We start from the raw sequence: 12,962 nt of genomic DNA on the forward strand, positions 1-12,962 counted from the left end.
GTTACATATCATGTATTCCCATTCTATAAATTGTGCAATGTTTATCATACCCATCTTCCACATTAATGAACAGTGTTTTGCAAAGTACAATCTAAATCTAAAATATCACCCAAGTTATTTAAAAACATTCAGCTGTAATACGTCACTTTGTTCACTGATTGATCCCACAGCCAAAAAAGGATATTACATATGAAACTGCTGGAAACAGGCATCCAAAGAGGAGCTTCTATAGTTGAGTTCCCCTAAAGACAGGCATCTCGTTTCTGTACTAGTGTAAGGGTGGTACAAAAAAGGAGCAGGAATCACACGAGTGTGCCTAGAGCAAGTAGTGACAGCGCTACATGGGTTGGAAACAACAATCTCAAAGAGCCCGAGTAGCCTGTATTGCTTTTTAATCACCTACTGCTTCACCCTTTCAGATCAATATAATAAGGTTCTCATGTTTTTGAAGTCACATTTGAAAAAAAAAAAGTTAAAATTACTGCTTTATATGTTCTTTACAATTCTTCACAGCAATGTCTCAAACTGAGAAGTCCAGAATAGCCAGCTGACTACTTGAATTACAAGAAGCTATTCTATGTCCAGGAATTATTACAACATTCTCAGGAATAAAGCTTTTCCTTGTGTAATCACACACTCTTCCCTACTCACTCAGGGCTTTCAGTTTTGGTCTGCCACACCATTCTCCATAATTCAAGTCCGACCTTTCGGTGCCAGCCTATACAGAACTTTCTACCTTGTTTTAAAAGAAAAACAAACCTTGTCTTTTGAATCAGTTCTTTCTGTAGCTTACCACAGCCTTGTGTTTTGATATTGCAGAAACATGCAAACAAGCATAGAAGTTCTTAAGAGAAATACAGCAAATATATCTGAAAAGTTCACCCTGCACAATTTCCCCATGGTTAAATTCAAAACTACTCTTAGCAGGTAACAGTGACAGAGTAGAAATCAAACTTTTTGCTTACCTGTAACATGTACGGAAACCTCTCTAAACAAAAATACCACATAAAAACCAAGGTGTATTTAAGTGAACACTGAATTTGTCTTGTAGGGTAACTCTCAAACAACTGAAATGTAAGTAGAAGCCTCACCTCATCCGAAGAGAGAAGGTAAATGGGTGTTAATGGAGGAATCTCACTTAATTCACAACTCAGGCCAAGCGATATCAGGATGTCCTTGAGAATTTCATATCTCTTCGTATTGCTTATCTTAAGCAAATTAAAATCCTCTTCAGTTTGAACATCGATAGAATTGATATCCAGTTCCAAGTGTGCCTGGCAGGATATGTGCAAAGGGAATAAAAAAGAAGTTATTTTGTTGGTATTACACATTTTAGCGTGGCAAAGAGATAAGCACAGTTCCAAAAGCAGCTTTGTCCTGACTGCGTTTGCTGAACTATCCAGTGTTACTAGTGTAATTTAAAAGTTTCTCACGTCTTCATTATATCTACACAAGTAGGGCTTTATTATCCTAATAAACTAGGGAATACCTATATATTTATATAGTTTCCAATTCAGGATCACTGTTGCCAGTACACTACAATTTTCTCTGAAATTCACACAAAATATCCCTCCTTAATAAACTGGTCTTCTCCTGGAGAAGTTGTTCAAACTTGTATTCACTAACTTAAAACTTCTCCTTCTGCTTTTCATGTCTGCTACCAACCTAGAACCAGCAGCAATACTGGTCATGTAATTCTGTTCTTGTACAAGAACATTACATTAAAATTGAAAAAGCTTTATCAGAGGTTGCACAAGATATGTAGAACGCGGGCTGAGCAAGTCCTTACCGTGTCACATGAATTAAGTTGCAATCAGTGCAGATAAAGAACTGCTTCGGCCTGAAAGAGAACCAAGAACCCCAGAACACCACCTCCCAGAGAATCACTTCCCAGGGCTGAAGCAGATGCTTAAAAGCAGAAACAAATGCAGAAGAAAAAAAAAAAACAACACACCTTCAAAATCTCCTTTTTGTTTTTTGTGTGTGTGTGCACGCGTTTGGTGTTTTCTGTGGGTTTTTGTTCATTTTGTTTGTTTTTTAAATAAGAGTTTCAAGATATTTAGAAGCCTTTGTACCCTACTATATGCCTATTCATTTATTGAAAATCACAAGCTATTATCTTTGTTCACTTCTTCAGTTTTGCAAATTTTGAAATTCAGGGAAATATGCTGAAATGGGGGGGGGGACGGACAGAAGAGTACAGAAAAAGGGGAAACAACAAGTCTGTGCCAGAATACTTAATGGCTGATGTCACTGTCAGTGCCCTGAAGACAGAACAATAAGGCTTTTCAAATCCAGACTGGAAGTCATTTAAAAATCATAAAATGACACACTAATCCTTTTAATCTGATTTTTGAAGCTATACTGTATCGCCCTTTTTCTGAGGGAAAGCTCTGCAGTGTTAAGTTTTACTACAGCAGAAGGGTCCATTTAAACGGTAAAGCAAAGCAGGTTTTACCATGGACCTTGCAGAAATGGATAGCAACAGTAGCTAATCAATTTTCTAGTACACCCATACAGCACATGGGTGGCAAAGCTTCCTACATAAAGCTATAAACATGCTACTATGTATACCAGAGTTTCCAAAATGCTAGCAAATTCAATCTGATAAACTGATAAGAGATGAAAAGACTTCTAAGAAACCCAATGAATCTCTCTGAATTACGTAATTGCTAGAAGAGTATACGCTACCCGATACGTGAGCTGTTAAATTTGAGTGCTCTGGGCTCCTGAGAAAGTTCTCCTGTAATTAAAATATTGGTAAAAATAGGTCCGAGAATCTTTCCTAAAGCTTGTTCCGCTATGTCTCCATTATATTCCTCATCTAACTAAATACTGGTAAATAAATCTCGCTCTGCTTTTCTCAATGTGCTGCTTGAAAGCAAAGACAGCCTACGGGAAGAAATCTAATTGTGAACCGCCATGCTAAAAGGAAAACGTTTACCTCCGCTCCTACTGAGGGGAACTCAAAATGGGCAAGTTGCCTTCAGGCTCAGTTTAAAAATTTTACTATGAAATGGCAAAATCTCTCTAGATTTGATAGCACAGGTTATATATCCAGGTAGATGCATTCTTCTGGGGTATAGACTTACTTTCTATTTATTCTCTTATCAGCCTTTCTTTACTTCAGCCAGATATCTGTGAATATTTAAATAACCAGTGACCAACATTTACCTTTAACATGGCCATGGGAGCTTCCTCGTCCGTTACCCAGGAAGACAGAGAGTAACAATAACATAAAAGATTACGAACACTTAAATTCATCTGTTGTTTAACTTTTTGAGAAGGTGTGAGTTTTGGTTGGTTGGTGGGGGTTTTTTTAACCGAGATCACAATACCGTAACACTGGAGAGGTACCTATTTGCTGGGATATTATGATTCTTAAGTGGAACAAGTAAGATTTTGACTCCTTCTAGACTCCCCCACTTCTGTCCCCCAAGTGCTCTGAGCTATTTGTTAGGTGTAGAATGTTAAACATTTAAAAATTTAAAACCTAAAAGAAAACTTAGGAAACAAAATAGCAAGGTTTCCAGCAGACTAGACTCTCTCCCCGCCCTCAAGAAAAAAAAAAAAAACAAAATAGGAGCACATATTACTGACAGAAAACATGTCAAAGTTTAGAAAACAAAAAAGAAGTTTTAGAATTCTGATAGTAAATAGAAAAAAATGCATTCCAGTTGAATAAAGGGGTTTTTTTATAAATAACAGAACAGCATGGCCAACATCATGAGCCTAATATCCATCTAGAAATCAGTCTTAATCAAAACACTGCTAAAGAAACCATAAAATGGTTCACTTCATTCACAACGCTAAGATACAAACAGAACATAACTGAGAAAACTGTAGCAATATTAGCAAAAAAAAAAAGCTCACTTCATTCACAACGCTAAAATACAAACAGAACATAACTGAGAAAACGGTAGCAATATTAGCAAAAAAAAAAGAACCAACAGACCTAGATCAACCACGGCATTCCAGTGCAGTCAGAGACCAACCTTTATTGCGTAGTCACTTGCTCCAGCAAGAATCGTACAGCAGTTTTTCTAGACATGGCATGCAACAAGCAATGGAGGCTGGGACTCATCTCTCATTCACTAGTCAGATTTCCAGAAGTGCTAGCTACCTTTAACCTTAAACCTTCAGAGTAGACATCTTTCAAGTTTCTTGCAAGCTTTATTTTACATCCTCTCCTGACTCTCTGCTTCACCATACTTCACATTTTTGGAAGGATGTCTCTTTTTTTTATCTCGCCAGTATAAGCTTTCACCCCAAGTCCACCAACGACTTGGTTCTTCCTGTTCCCACCTCCCAAAATCTGCAAAACGCGCAGTTGTACCACTGCCCGACTCCTAGCAGGCAGAAAAGGATAGCTCTGCTCTTGAAGATGCTTGCTCACCATGCAAATCTGCTCTCTCTTCTACCACCCACTGTGATCTTGCATGATCTATGTGTGCATGGCGACACGGTGAAAACAAGAAAGTGGAACCGCGGTGACATTCTCTACCATTCCTGAAGCTTCCTGAGGACCAAGTGAAAACTGTTCTGCCTTCAGAGTCCTTCTGTATTCACCGAGACATCTACCTATACCTCCCCTTGACAAGCACCCCCAAGAGCATACAATGGAAAAAAGTGAACTTTCTTAGCACACCACAACACCATGTAGCACTAAGCAAACTAATGCTTCTGCATACACAGTACCTGAGAAAGAACTGCTTCTCCTCCACTGTCTCCATAAGTCAGATGAACAATAACTGTATCTTTATCAGCATTATTTAATCGACTCAATGTCTTCACTTTGCTGGTACCTTCCTTCATCGCTTCCTCAAAAATACAGCCACTGACCAAAAGATTTAACTTAATTTCAGTGCTGTCCATTTTAGAGACCGTTAACTCATGAACAGTCTTCTTCAGTTTGTTTTTTCTCTTTATTTGTATGCCATCAAACGTAAAAGATGAAGAAAACCCTAGAATCTTTCCCCCTTTAGATAAAAACTTCAGAAATTGTTTGTGGTTCTCCTCTGAAATAGGCTCCTCTGTGGCAATGATCAACAGCAGTGAGTTATCAATCCACGGAGCTTTCAGAACTTGCTCCTCATGCAGCTGGTAGATGGTGTAGCTGTCTGCATCAATGCATTCCTGAAGGATTGATTTCACCTGCTCAAACTCCACTTTTGAAGTTTCAGAGCCAAGATAAATCAATATATTAGGGGGCTTTCCAGCAAGGTTTACTCTCTTTACTCCTCTTGCTAGACAGTCATCGTTCTTCTCTTCCAGTTTGCTATTGCAATCATCAGAAAGTTCTGGAATGTTTTCTGCAGAGGCAAATTTGACCGATTCAATAGTACTGTTTTCAAGTTGCAGGCATTCATGACAGCTGGAAAGATGCAAGTGATGATGTTCTCCAGCACCTATGTCTCTGTCAGATAGACTCTTTGATTCATCTTCATGCTCACTTTCTTTCTCTAGCTTGGATTTCTCCTCTTCACCTTGTCCTGCGGACTCAGCTACTCCTAATCCTGATTTAATAGTAGTCCCAGAAGTAGCAGCAGGAGTTACTTCATCCATTTGTGTACTGCTTACACTTTGCTCTTTTACAGACTGTGCCAACTCCTTCAGAGCAGATTCCTGTAAGTGGACAGCTGGAAGAGTTGAAGAATAAGAAAAAGGGGTTATAAAAATGATACTAAAAAGAGCTATGATGAATATCACTACCACAGCAGGATTTAGATTTAATTTCAGTACAAATAATCTATAATAGAATGTAATGATTTCAGTTGTTTGACACACCAAATCCTAACCCCTGCCCCAGAACATAATAAATTTGCACTCATAAGACAAGTCATTACATGACTCTGTTGCAGGAAAATCTGACTGAGAGTACAACACTTGTTAATTACAGGGCACATTTAAACAAATTAACATTTATTATAAGTGAAAAAATACTTGCACAAAAGTAAAACATGGCCCCTACTGTACACAATGCAGCTGTGTTCTTAACAGACCAACAGTCTATGGGTGGGAAGGTGAGGAAGCTCTCACAAAAGCATCATCTGGTCAGCTTGCTATTTTACCCGTCCCTCTGCAGCAAAGGACAAAATGAAGCAAGAGGAGTACCTTTGGAAAAACACTGGTCTCTTATGGAAGGCAGGGTGGAAAATTGCTTGCTGCTGTTTTGAAATAAGCTAATAAAGCAATGATATTGGGTACGATGGAGGCATTGAACCATGCCTCTTGCATTGCTGAAGGCTACAGATAAAAGTTTGGCACAAGTAAAAGGGAGTGAAAAAAAAAAATCTGAACTGCGTTCAGTCTGCAGAAAGGGACATACCCACCCATAGCAAGACTTGGGAGTTGAGAATCCGAAGGACAACCAGCAAATAGGAAGAATTGTTAAGCCTTCCCCTTTCTCCCCCCAAAAAGGATGGAAATGCAAAGATAAAAAATTTCTGGCAAACACAAGTGAGAAAAAAAGGGCAAAGATTATTATCGTTAGTGTGAAACTTGCAGAGCAAACTAAGTAAGAGGAAAGAAAAAATACTCTTCATAAGGTAATTTTTTTTCAGCTGCTAAGCCATGAAAATATGTCAAATCAAAGTCTGCAAAACTTTACTGAATCCCTCTCCATTCCCATAAGGTCAAATAAGCTTATTATGGTTTTGTTTCCGATTTCTCAAAGAAATTCAGTGAGAAACTTGATTAACAAAATAGTTAGCTGGCACACAATACACCAGATCCAAGTTCAATCACTTTCTTCGCTTAACAACCCTTGCATTCCCTTGAAACTCTATCCCCTTTGCCTAGTTTGGGGCAGAAATTTGAAGCAAGATTTTTTCACATCCCAGGAGAATCTCCTAGCTACCAGCCTATATGCTATTCCATCAACAGCCTCCATCAGCCTGTTCTCCTGGAGCAGTTCTAGGACACAGTACTTGAAGCAAAATGAGCCAGAAAACATTCTGAAAAGTAAATGCCTGGGGCACTCTCTCAGCTGCCACCCCCTCCTTGCATGCAGATTTTTGCAGAACAGCACCAAGAGACAGAGTTTCACATCAGATACATTTGTGAGCATATTCCTCTGCACCCTAGTTAGCTGTTCTCAATTTTGTCATTCCCTGACTGCTGCCAATGCACTGTGATCTACTTTTTAAAAAAAAAAAAAGCAAACAAAAGGATTTTTTTGTAGCCCAAACCATTATTTTCCTATTCTACATGACCCACAGTTTTATCAATACAGCTGAGAAGACAGAACTAGGCAGGAAGAAATGAGACAGTTGCTGAACAACAAAACAAAAACTTGTGGCTCTACCCCTGAATGCCCACTACTCTACAATACCCGACAGACTGCATATTATGGCACTTTTGAAACGGTGCCAGAAAAAAGAAGTTCAAATCTCACACAGCAAAGGGAGGTGAAGCCTGGACTTCCCACAGCCCAGACAACAATTCTATTTAAGAACGGCGTTACAAGTGCAATCGCGACTACTTCCCTCTCCTCTCTGTGGAATTAGTTGTGAACCCCCTCCCATCCTTAGCTGAAACTATTAAACTAATGAGGACAAAACGGCTCATATTTTTTATATCATTAAACTCACGCCCTAAAGAAATAAACCATGTACGAAAATTTCAAAATTCAATTAGCAATGACACCACCCTCCATCCTCTGGGCTCCTCTCCCTATTTAGAAAGCATCTGTGAGTTTTTCTCTCAGTTACCTAAAGGATTGAGATGCTCAAGTTACAGCAATTGTTCTCAATCTATGTTTAGCTTTGAATACACTTATTTCAAATCTGAAACAAGAGAACATTTGCCTAAGACCTTCTGTCTTCTTTTTTTTTTTCCAAATAGATTAACTAATCTAACAGACAAGACTTACAGGACCAGTATTTTCTAACTTCACCTTTGTGACATTTATACATTCATGCATTTGCAAAAGGTAGAACACCATCCTGGGGATCTCATCACACTAAGGTTAATTATCGGCAGTAGCTTATGAGGCATTAAAGAGGGGGTTATATTCCAAAAATCTTTTGATCCATTTTTCTGTTATTTCTGTTGTTGCATTTGTAAAATGCTCTGCAAAGAGAGAGACTCATTCAAAGTGGTCTCACTTTTCAAGGATCTCTGTATTTGACAATATTCAGTATAAAATAGGGTAGTGCTACAGACTGACCAACCGCCTGATGCGACAACAAGAAAAAAAACACTGTGCTAAAATAAAAGCATGGGGTTTATGTAGGTATAAAGATTTTATGCACAGTCCTAAAATAACTGCGAAACAAACACGTTCTACCATTAAAAACGATTTATGAAGATACTTACAAACAATCTTGTGCGGCACCATTCCGTTATCCATTTGAAGCCTGTCTTCCATGAACGCTATTCCAAGGTTACTGAAATTATCTACGCTTGCTTCAGCGATTAACTTATAAGGCTCACCAGGTTTATAGGCCAACGGTGAACAATAGTCTGACCACTTCACAATCTAGAATAAAGCATATGCATGTTTTTCAGTTTGAAAAGGTTACAGAAAAGTATCAAAATACCAACAGCATTATGAGTCTGCAAGCTGAACTGCAAATAAAACCTGCCCTTCCTTCCCAAAGGATTCTGCTATTAAAAAGCGGCACAACAGTAGGCAGAGCCAACAGAGGAACATTATCAAACCAAAATGGCACAACTGGCAAATCCAAGGACTGGAAGTAGTTTTAAAGAAAGTACTTTAAAAAAAAAAAGTGCAGATATGAGAAATTATTTATACTCCACCTTTCCAGGTCCACCTCAGCTTCAACGGAAACCAGTCTCAGATCACTGACAGCCCTACAAAGAATGGCTTTTCAGTCTAGAAATTCTCAGAGGTCACAGGAGCAATCTGTTCTTACAGCCCCTGTCTATGGTGACAGCTGGCTGCCAGAGGTAGCAGAATTAAGAACACTTCGCTGTAAGTGAACAGGTACACAGAAGAACAATAAACAAAACAAAACTGCAGTCCTTTTCCTCTTTAGTTTTTGTCTTCAGCCTGGGCTATCGCTTTTGAGCTTGATAAATCAAATTAATTATTAATGTCTAGATAAGAATACAAACATTTTCCATTCTAAAGAAACGCAAACAAAACCAAGAAGATTAAAAAACTCTGCCGAACAATAAACCCCAAAAGAACAAACTAGGGCTTCAGTGCAGATGTTTTTGTGGACCTCTCCGCTACAAAAAAGAAAGTAAAAAAAAATAAATCTCCCTTAGCCTTCTGTCTGAGATGGCCCAGCACTCCCTATGCGCGCTCTGAGACAAGGTAGAGAGCACAGCAGGTATCCTATCTATTTATCTCCAGAAGCAGGGCCCATCTGGATGGATGGATGGATGCCACAGTCTTACATCAAAGGCAATACAAACATTTACCAACCAGCTAACGCGGCTACCTCCTGCATGCTCCAAGGAAACACAAGGCCGGTGGAAGCAGGGTCAGAAGACTTCAGCAGAAAAGGTCTGAGTTCTCAACAAGCTTTCAGTGCCTCTGGTTCTCAGACACTGAGCTTCACGGAGATAATGACTTTGCCTGGTGCAGGACTTCATCTGGACACCATTCCTCTAGAGGGCAAAGACTAACACGCTCCAAAAACATGCTCTGTTCTAGAACTCAGAGGCAACGTACTAAAAATTTGATTGCAGGCACAAATCTGGAATTGTGCCCATGCCCAATCTGTCCTTCTGTTCCTGCACTCAAGTTAGATAAGCCTGTTTACCAACAACTCTGCTCTCAATGTTCACTCCAGCAGAAGACTCCTGGATCATCTCCCCTGGAAAATACACGTTCCTTATCCAGGGAAACAGACAGACCGCAAGCACCTGTGCACGTGACAGCTTTCCTTTAACTCCAAGAAGGAGCTTGAAACCTGATGGCAGAAAGCAAGGATGACAGACAGCCCTTCAGGGTGCTAAGCAGGGGCCAAGGAAGACTCCTTATCGGCTGGCCCCCAGTGCTGATCTAGCTTGTGGAACAGCCTCTTTAATGGGAGGGCTCTGTTGATTTTATGGTATCCCAGTGACCAGGCCAGATGTTTCATTACTGCCTACCCAGAGATGTCCTTTCCATTTCTCCTTTCCAGAAGGCAATGAGGTCCATCCTGTCCTCTTCACTACAGACAGCATACAGCACACACAACAACCGACTGCCTTAGGAAGGAGCTAGGACAACCTGTATGGCTTGGAAGAATTTTTTCCTCCCTGCAAGGTAAGATCTTTTGCTTTGGGTTACAGCCTTCCTCCTCCTTCAGACCTGCATCCAAGCTGAGGAATGCTTGCTGCCTAGGCGTCTCATGTTAAGAAAAAGTTACAAACCCAACAAAATTTAGGGGAGAGAGACATTATCTCAAGTTCATAGTAAGTTTTGATAGGGTCTAGACAATATTTTTATGCATAATCTGTTTAAAGATATTATATATTCAGTCATTCGAGTTTTAGAACATCATCTTCTAAATCCACATCTTCACACTTTTAATATAGTAGTGGAGAAGGCACTTTTTAGATTCCTAACTATCTAGGACATGAACATTTTGTGAGTATGTTTGCCATTAGTATTTCAGTACTAGTTTAATTTAGAAAATGCTTTTGAGGCATCTAAAGATATAAGTATTGAGCATTAAAACACAAACACAATTTATAAAATTCCAACCAAGTAGTACTGTCACTCCCCCACTGTGTTTTCTAGAAAAGCAAAGATATTAAAAGCTTGATTTTAGCCTTACTTCTGCAGACTGACAAAATAATTCAAATGTATAATACTTTAACTTGTACCTATAAATAACAATGAAAGGAAGCTTCCAAGAGAGACTTCTATTGCAATTAAGACTTTTCACAACTACTTCGTTGGAGGTTTGAAGAGCTTTTCAGAAATTATAACATACGCTTGCTTTGTATGTTCTTACCAAGGCATTTGTTTCAGCTGGTGTCAGAGGCAGGATACCGACGTAAATGGACTTCTGATCTGCCTTCGTACGACAGCTCTCAAGCACTTTTTTCCCTATTCGGTGTACCTAACCATACTTGCCTTACCCAAAGTCATGATGGAATTCTGCAGTTCCCATCCAAAGCCAGAGATGCACGCTACTAAAAAAATCTCAGTAAAACGTCTAGGCGCGTCTATTTGAAGCATAAAATAGAACTGGAGTGTTAACAGTGATTCATTTTAATGAAGAGATTACATTTTTATTCCCAATAACATAACAAACATACAAAATCTATCTGGCATTGATTTTTTTCTTCCTTCAAGTGTTTCAGGTTTATATCCACCAAATGACCCATCTGTACTACTTTCTATGCAAGAAAAAAAAAAAAGAGAACTACTTACATCTTTTGAAGAGCCAGGTACTTTCTGCAAGTTATCTGTCTGAGCTGAAATGCTTTCTGTCACAAAAGCTATATGTTCTGCTTTAAGTAACTTCTCAGGATAAATAAAAGGAGAAATGATAAGTAGCCTCCATCGGTTTAAGTCATCAAGGAACTGAAAGAAACAGGAAAGAAAAATCAGTCTGTATAGCAAGTATCTGATTTAACAATCCATTTTGAATTTATGCCCAGCCTAAATTCAAATCTGACCCTTCAGCCTTAAACGAAGGGTGTCTACCATTTCACACTCCTCATGAGGAGAAAAATAAAACAAAAAAAGGAGGGGCAAAGATCTGAACCACGAAGCAGGAACACATCAAAAGGAAAACTAAAAGTGACAAACCAAGCTGTTAAGCCAACTCAAACTCCAGCTTTCAGCTTTACGGGAAGAAAAAAAGCATCGTGACTGTTGTGAGCCTCTCGCCACTGGCAACGTCCCTCATTCCACCCGACCCTCCTCGCCCATTCACACCGCAGTTCACCCTGCCTCCTCCTTCCTTCCCATTCCTCCCCGACCACACAAACCCACGGCCCTGCTCCCTCCGCTCTGGGGCCTGAAGGGCACCGTCCGCTACCGGGCAGGGACCGAGAGAGCCCTCACAACACACACCCGACGGCCCCGCTAACGGGGTAGTGGTCCAGGCTGGGTAACAACCCTCCAGGAAACCTACAGTCCCGCCGCTAAGTCACGTACGCTGTCTCGACATCCATCTGTCAAAAGACCAACCAAGCTGTGAGCCACAGGTGACCCAAGAACTATATACTACACACGTCTAATTTTTAGACCTAATTTACAAAGTTTCAGGACTTACTTTGTAAAGTCAGTTATACAAAAGACAGTTATATTTGGTGGACATGTACAACCTCAGGATAAATTATTTAAAAAGTGATTTGAAACATCTTTAAAAATTTATTTGAAATAAAAGGAGAGGGTACCTGTTTTAATGTATTAAGTCCTCACGCATTTGCACCAAAATTACTCATTCAGTATGTAACTCTAAACTTAGAGTTAAAAAAAAATAACTCATTTGAAATAAATTTATCCATAAGATAGTCTATCCACTTATCAGACCACTAGACAAATGTTTCCTTCATCAAATTATAAAAATCATTCCCTCTCTTGTCCTCACAAGGGAGTAAATAAAGCTCAAAAGCTGGAATCAGTAGACCAAAGAACAGTTTTAAGACCCTCAAAGCTTCTCAATACATAACCTGTTCCCATACTATATTACATCAACTTTTACGTAGATATTGCATTGAATTTAATTTTTCTGCCATATTTTAGAAGTGGCAAACATTAGAAACAGATATTTTGCTACCACTATACTAGAAACACATGTTTTGCACACCTTCAGTAACTTTACGTGGAAACGTAAAAGAATTTCCCTATAGCACACTAAAGGCATACATCACTCCACACCTAAAATAAACCCGCACAATACTAAGTCTACGGGGAGAGCTTCCCAATCCAACCAGCTTTACTGAGCACAGAAGCTGCAAGAGCAAACACTGCTACCTTCCACAGGAAAGTGAACTGAACTCCTGAAGCTTTATATTATCTTAAGCATGCAATTTGATTAAAG

The 12,962-nt window shown here is 39.4% G+C and overlaps 1 protein-coding gene across 1 annotated transcript in view; it reads right to left on the reverse strand.

Moving 5' to 3' along the window:
* LOC104161458 (biotin--protein ligase-like) overlaps positions 1 to 11,491 on the reverse strand; it is a 36,962-nt gene extending 25,471 nt beyond the window's left edge. Inside the window, exons 1-4 of the mRNA XM_009699911.1 lie at positions 11,342 to 11,491; positions 8,320 to 8,482; positions 4,699 to 5,639; positions 1,092 to 1,274 (exon numbers count right to left, since the gene is read on the reverse strand). Of these exons, the coding sequence (XP_009698213.1) occupies positions 1,092 to 1,274; positions 4,699 to 5,639; positions 8,320 to 8,371 (1,176 nt within the window). The 5' untranslated portion in view covers positions 8,372 to 8,482; positions 11,342 to 11,491. The remainder of the gene's footprint in view (positions 1 to 1,091; positions 1,275 to 4,698; positions 5,640 to 8,319; positions 8,483 to 11,341) is intronic.
* Positions 11,492 to 12,962: the final 1,471 nt, after the last annotated feature.

The sequence above is a fragment of the Cariama cristata genome, unplaced genomic scaffold (genome assembly GCF_000690535.1).
Source record: "Cariama cristata isolate BGI_N322 unplaced genomic scaffold, ASM69053v1 scaffold7975, whole genome shotgun sequence".
Lineage (NCBI taxonomy): Eukaryota > Metazoa > Chordata > Aves > Cariamiformes > Cariamidae > Cariama > Cariama cristata.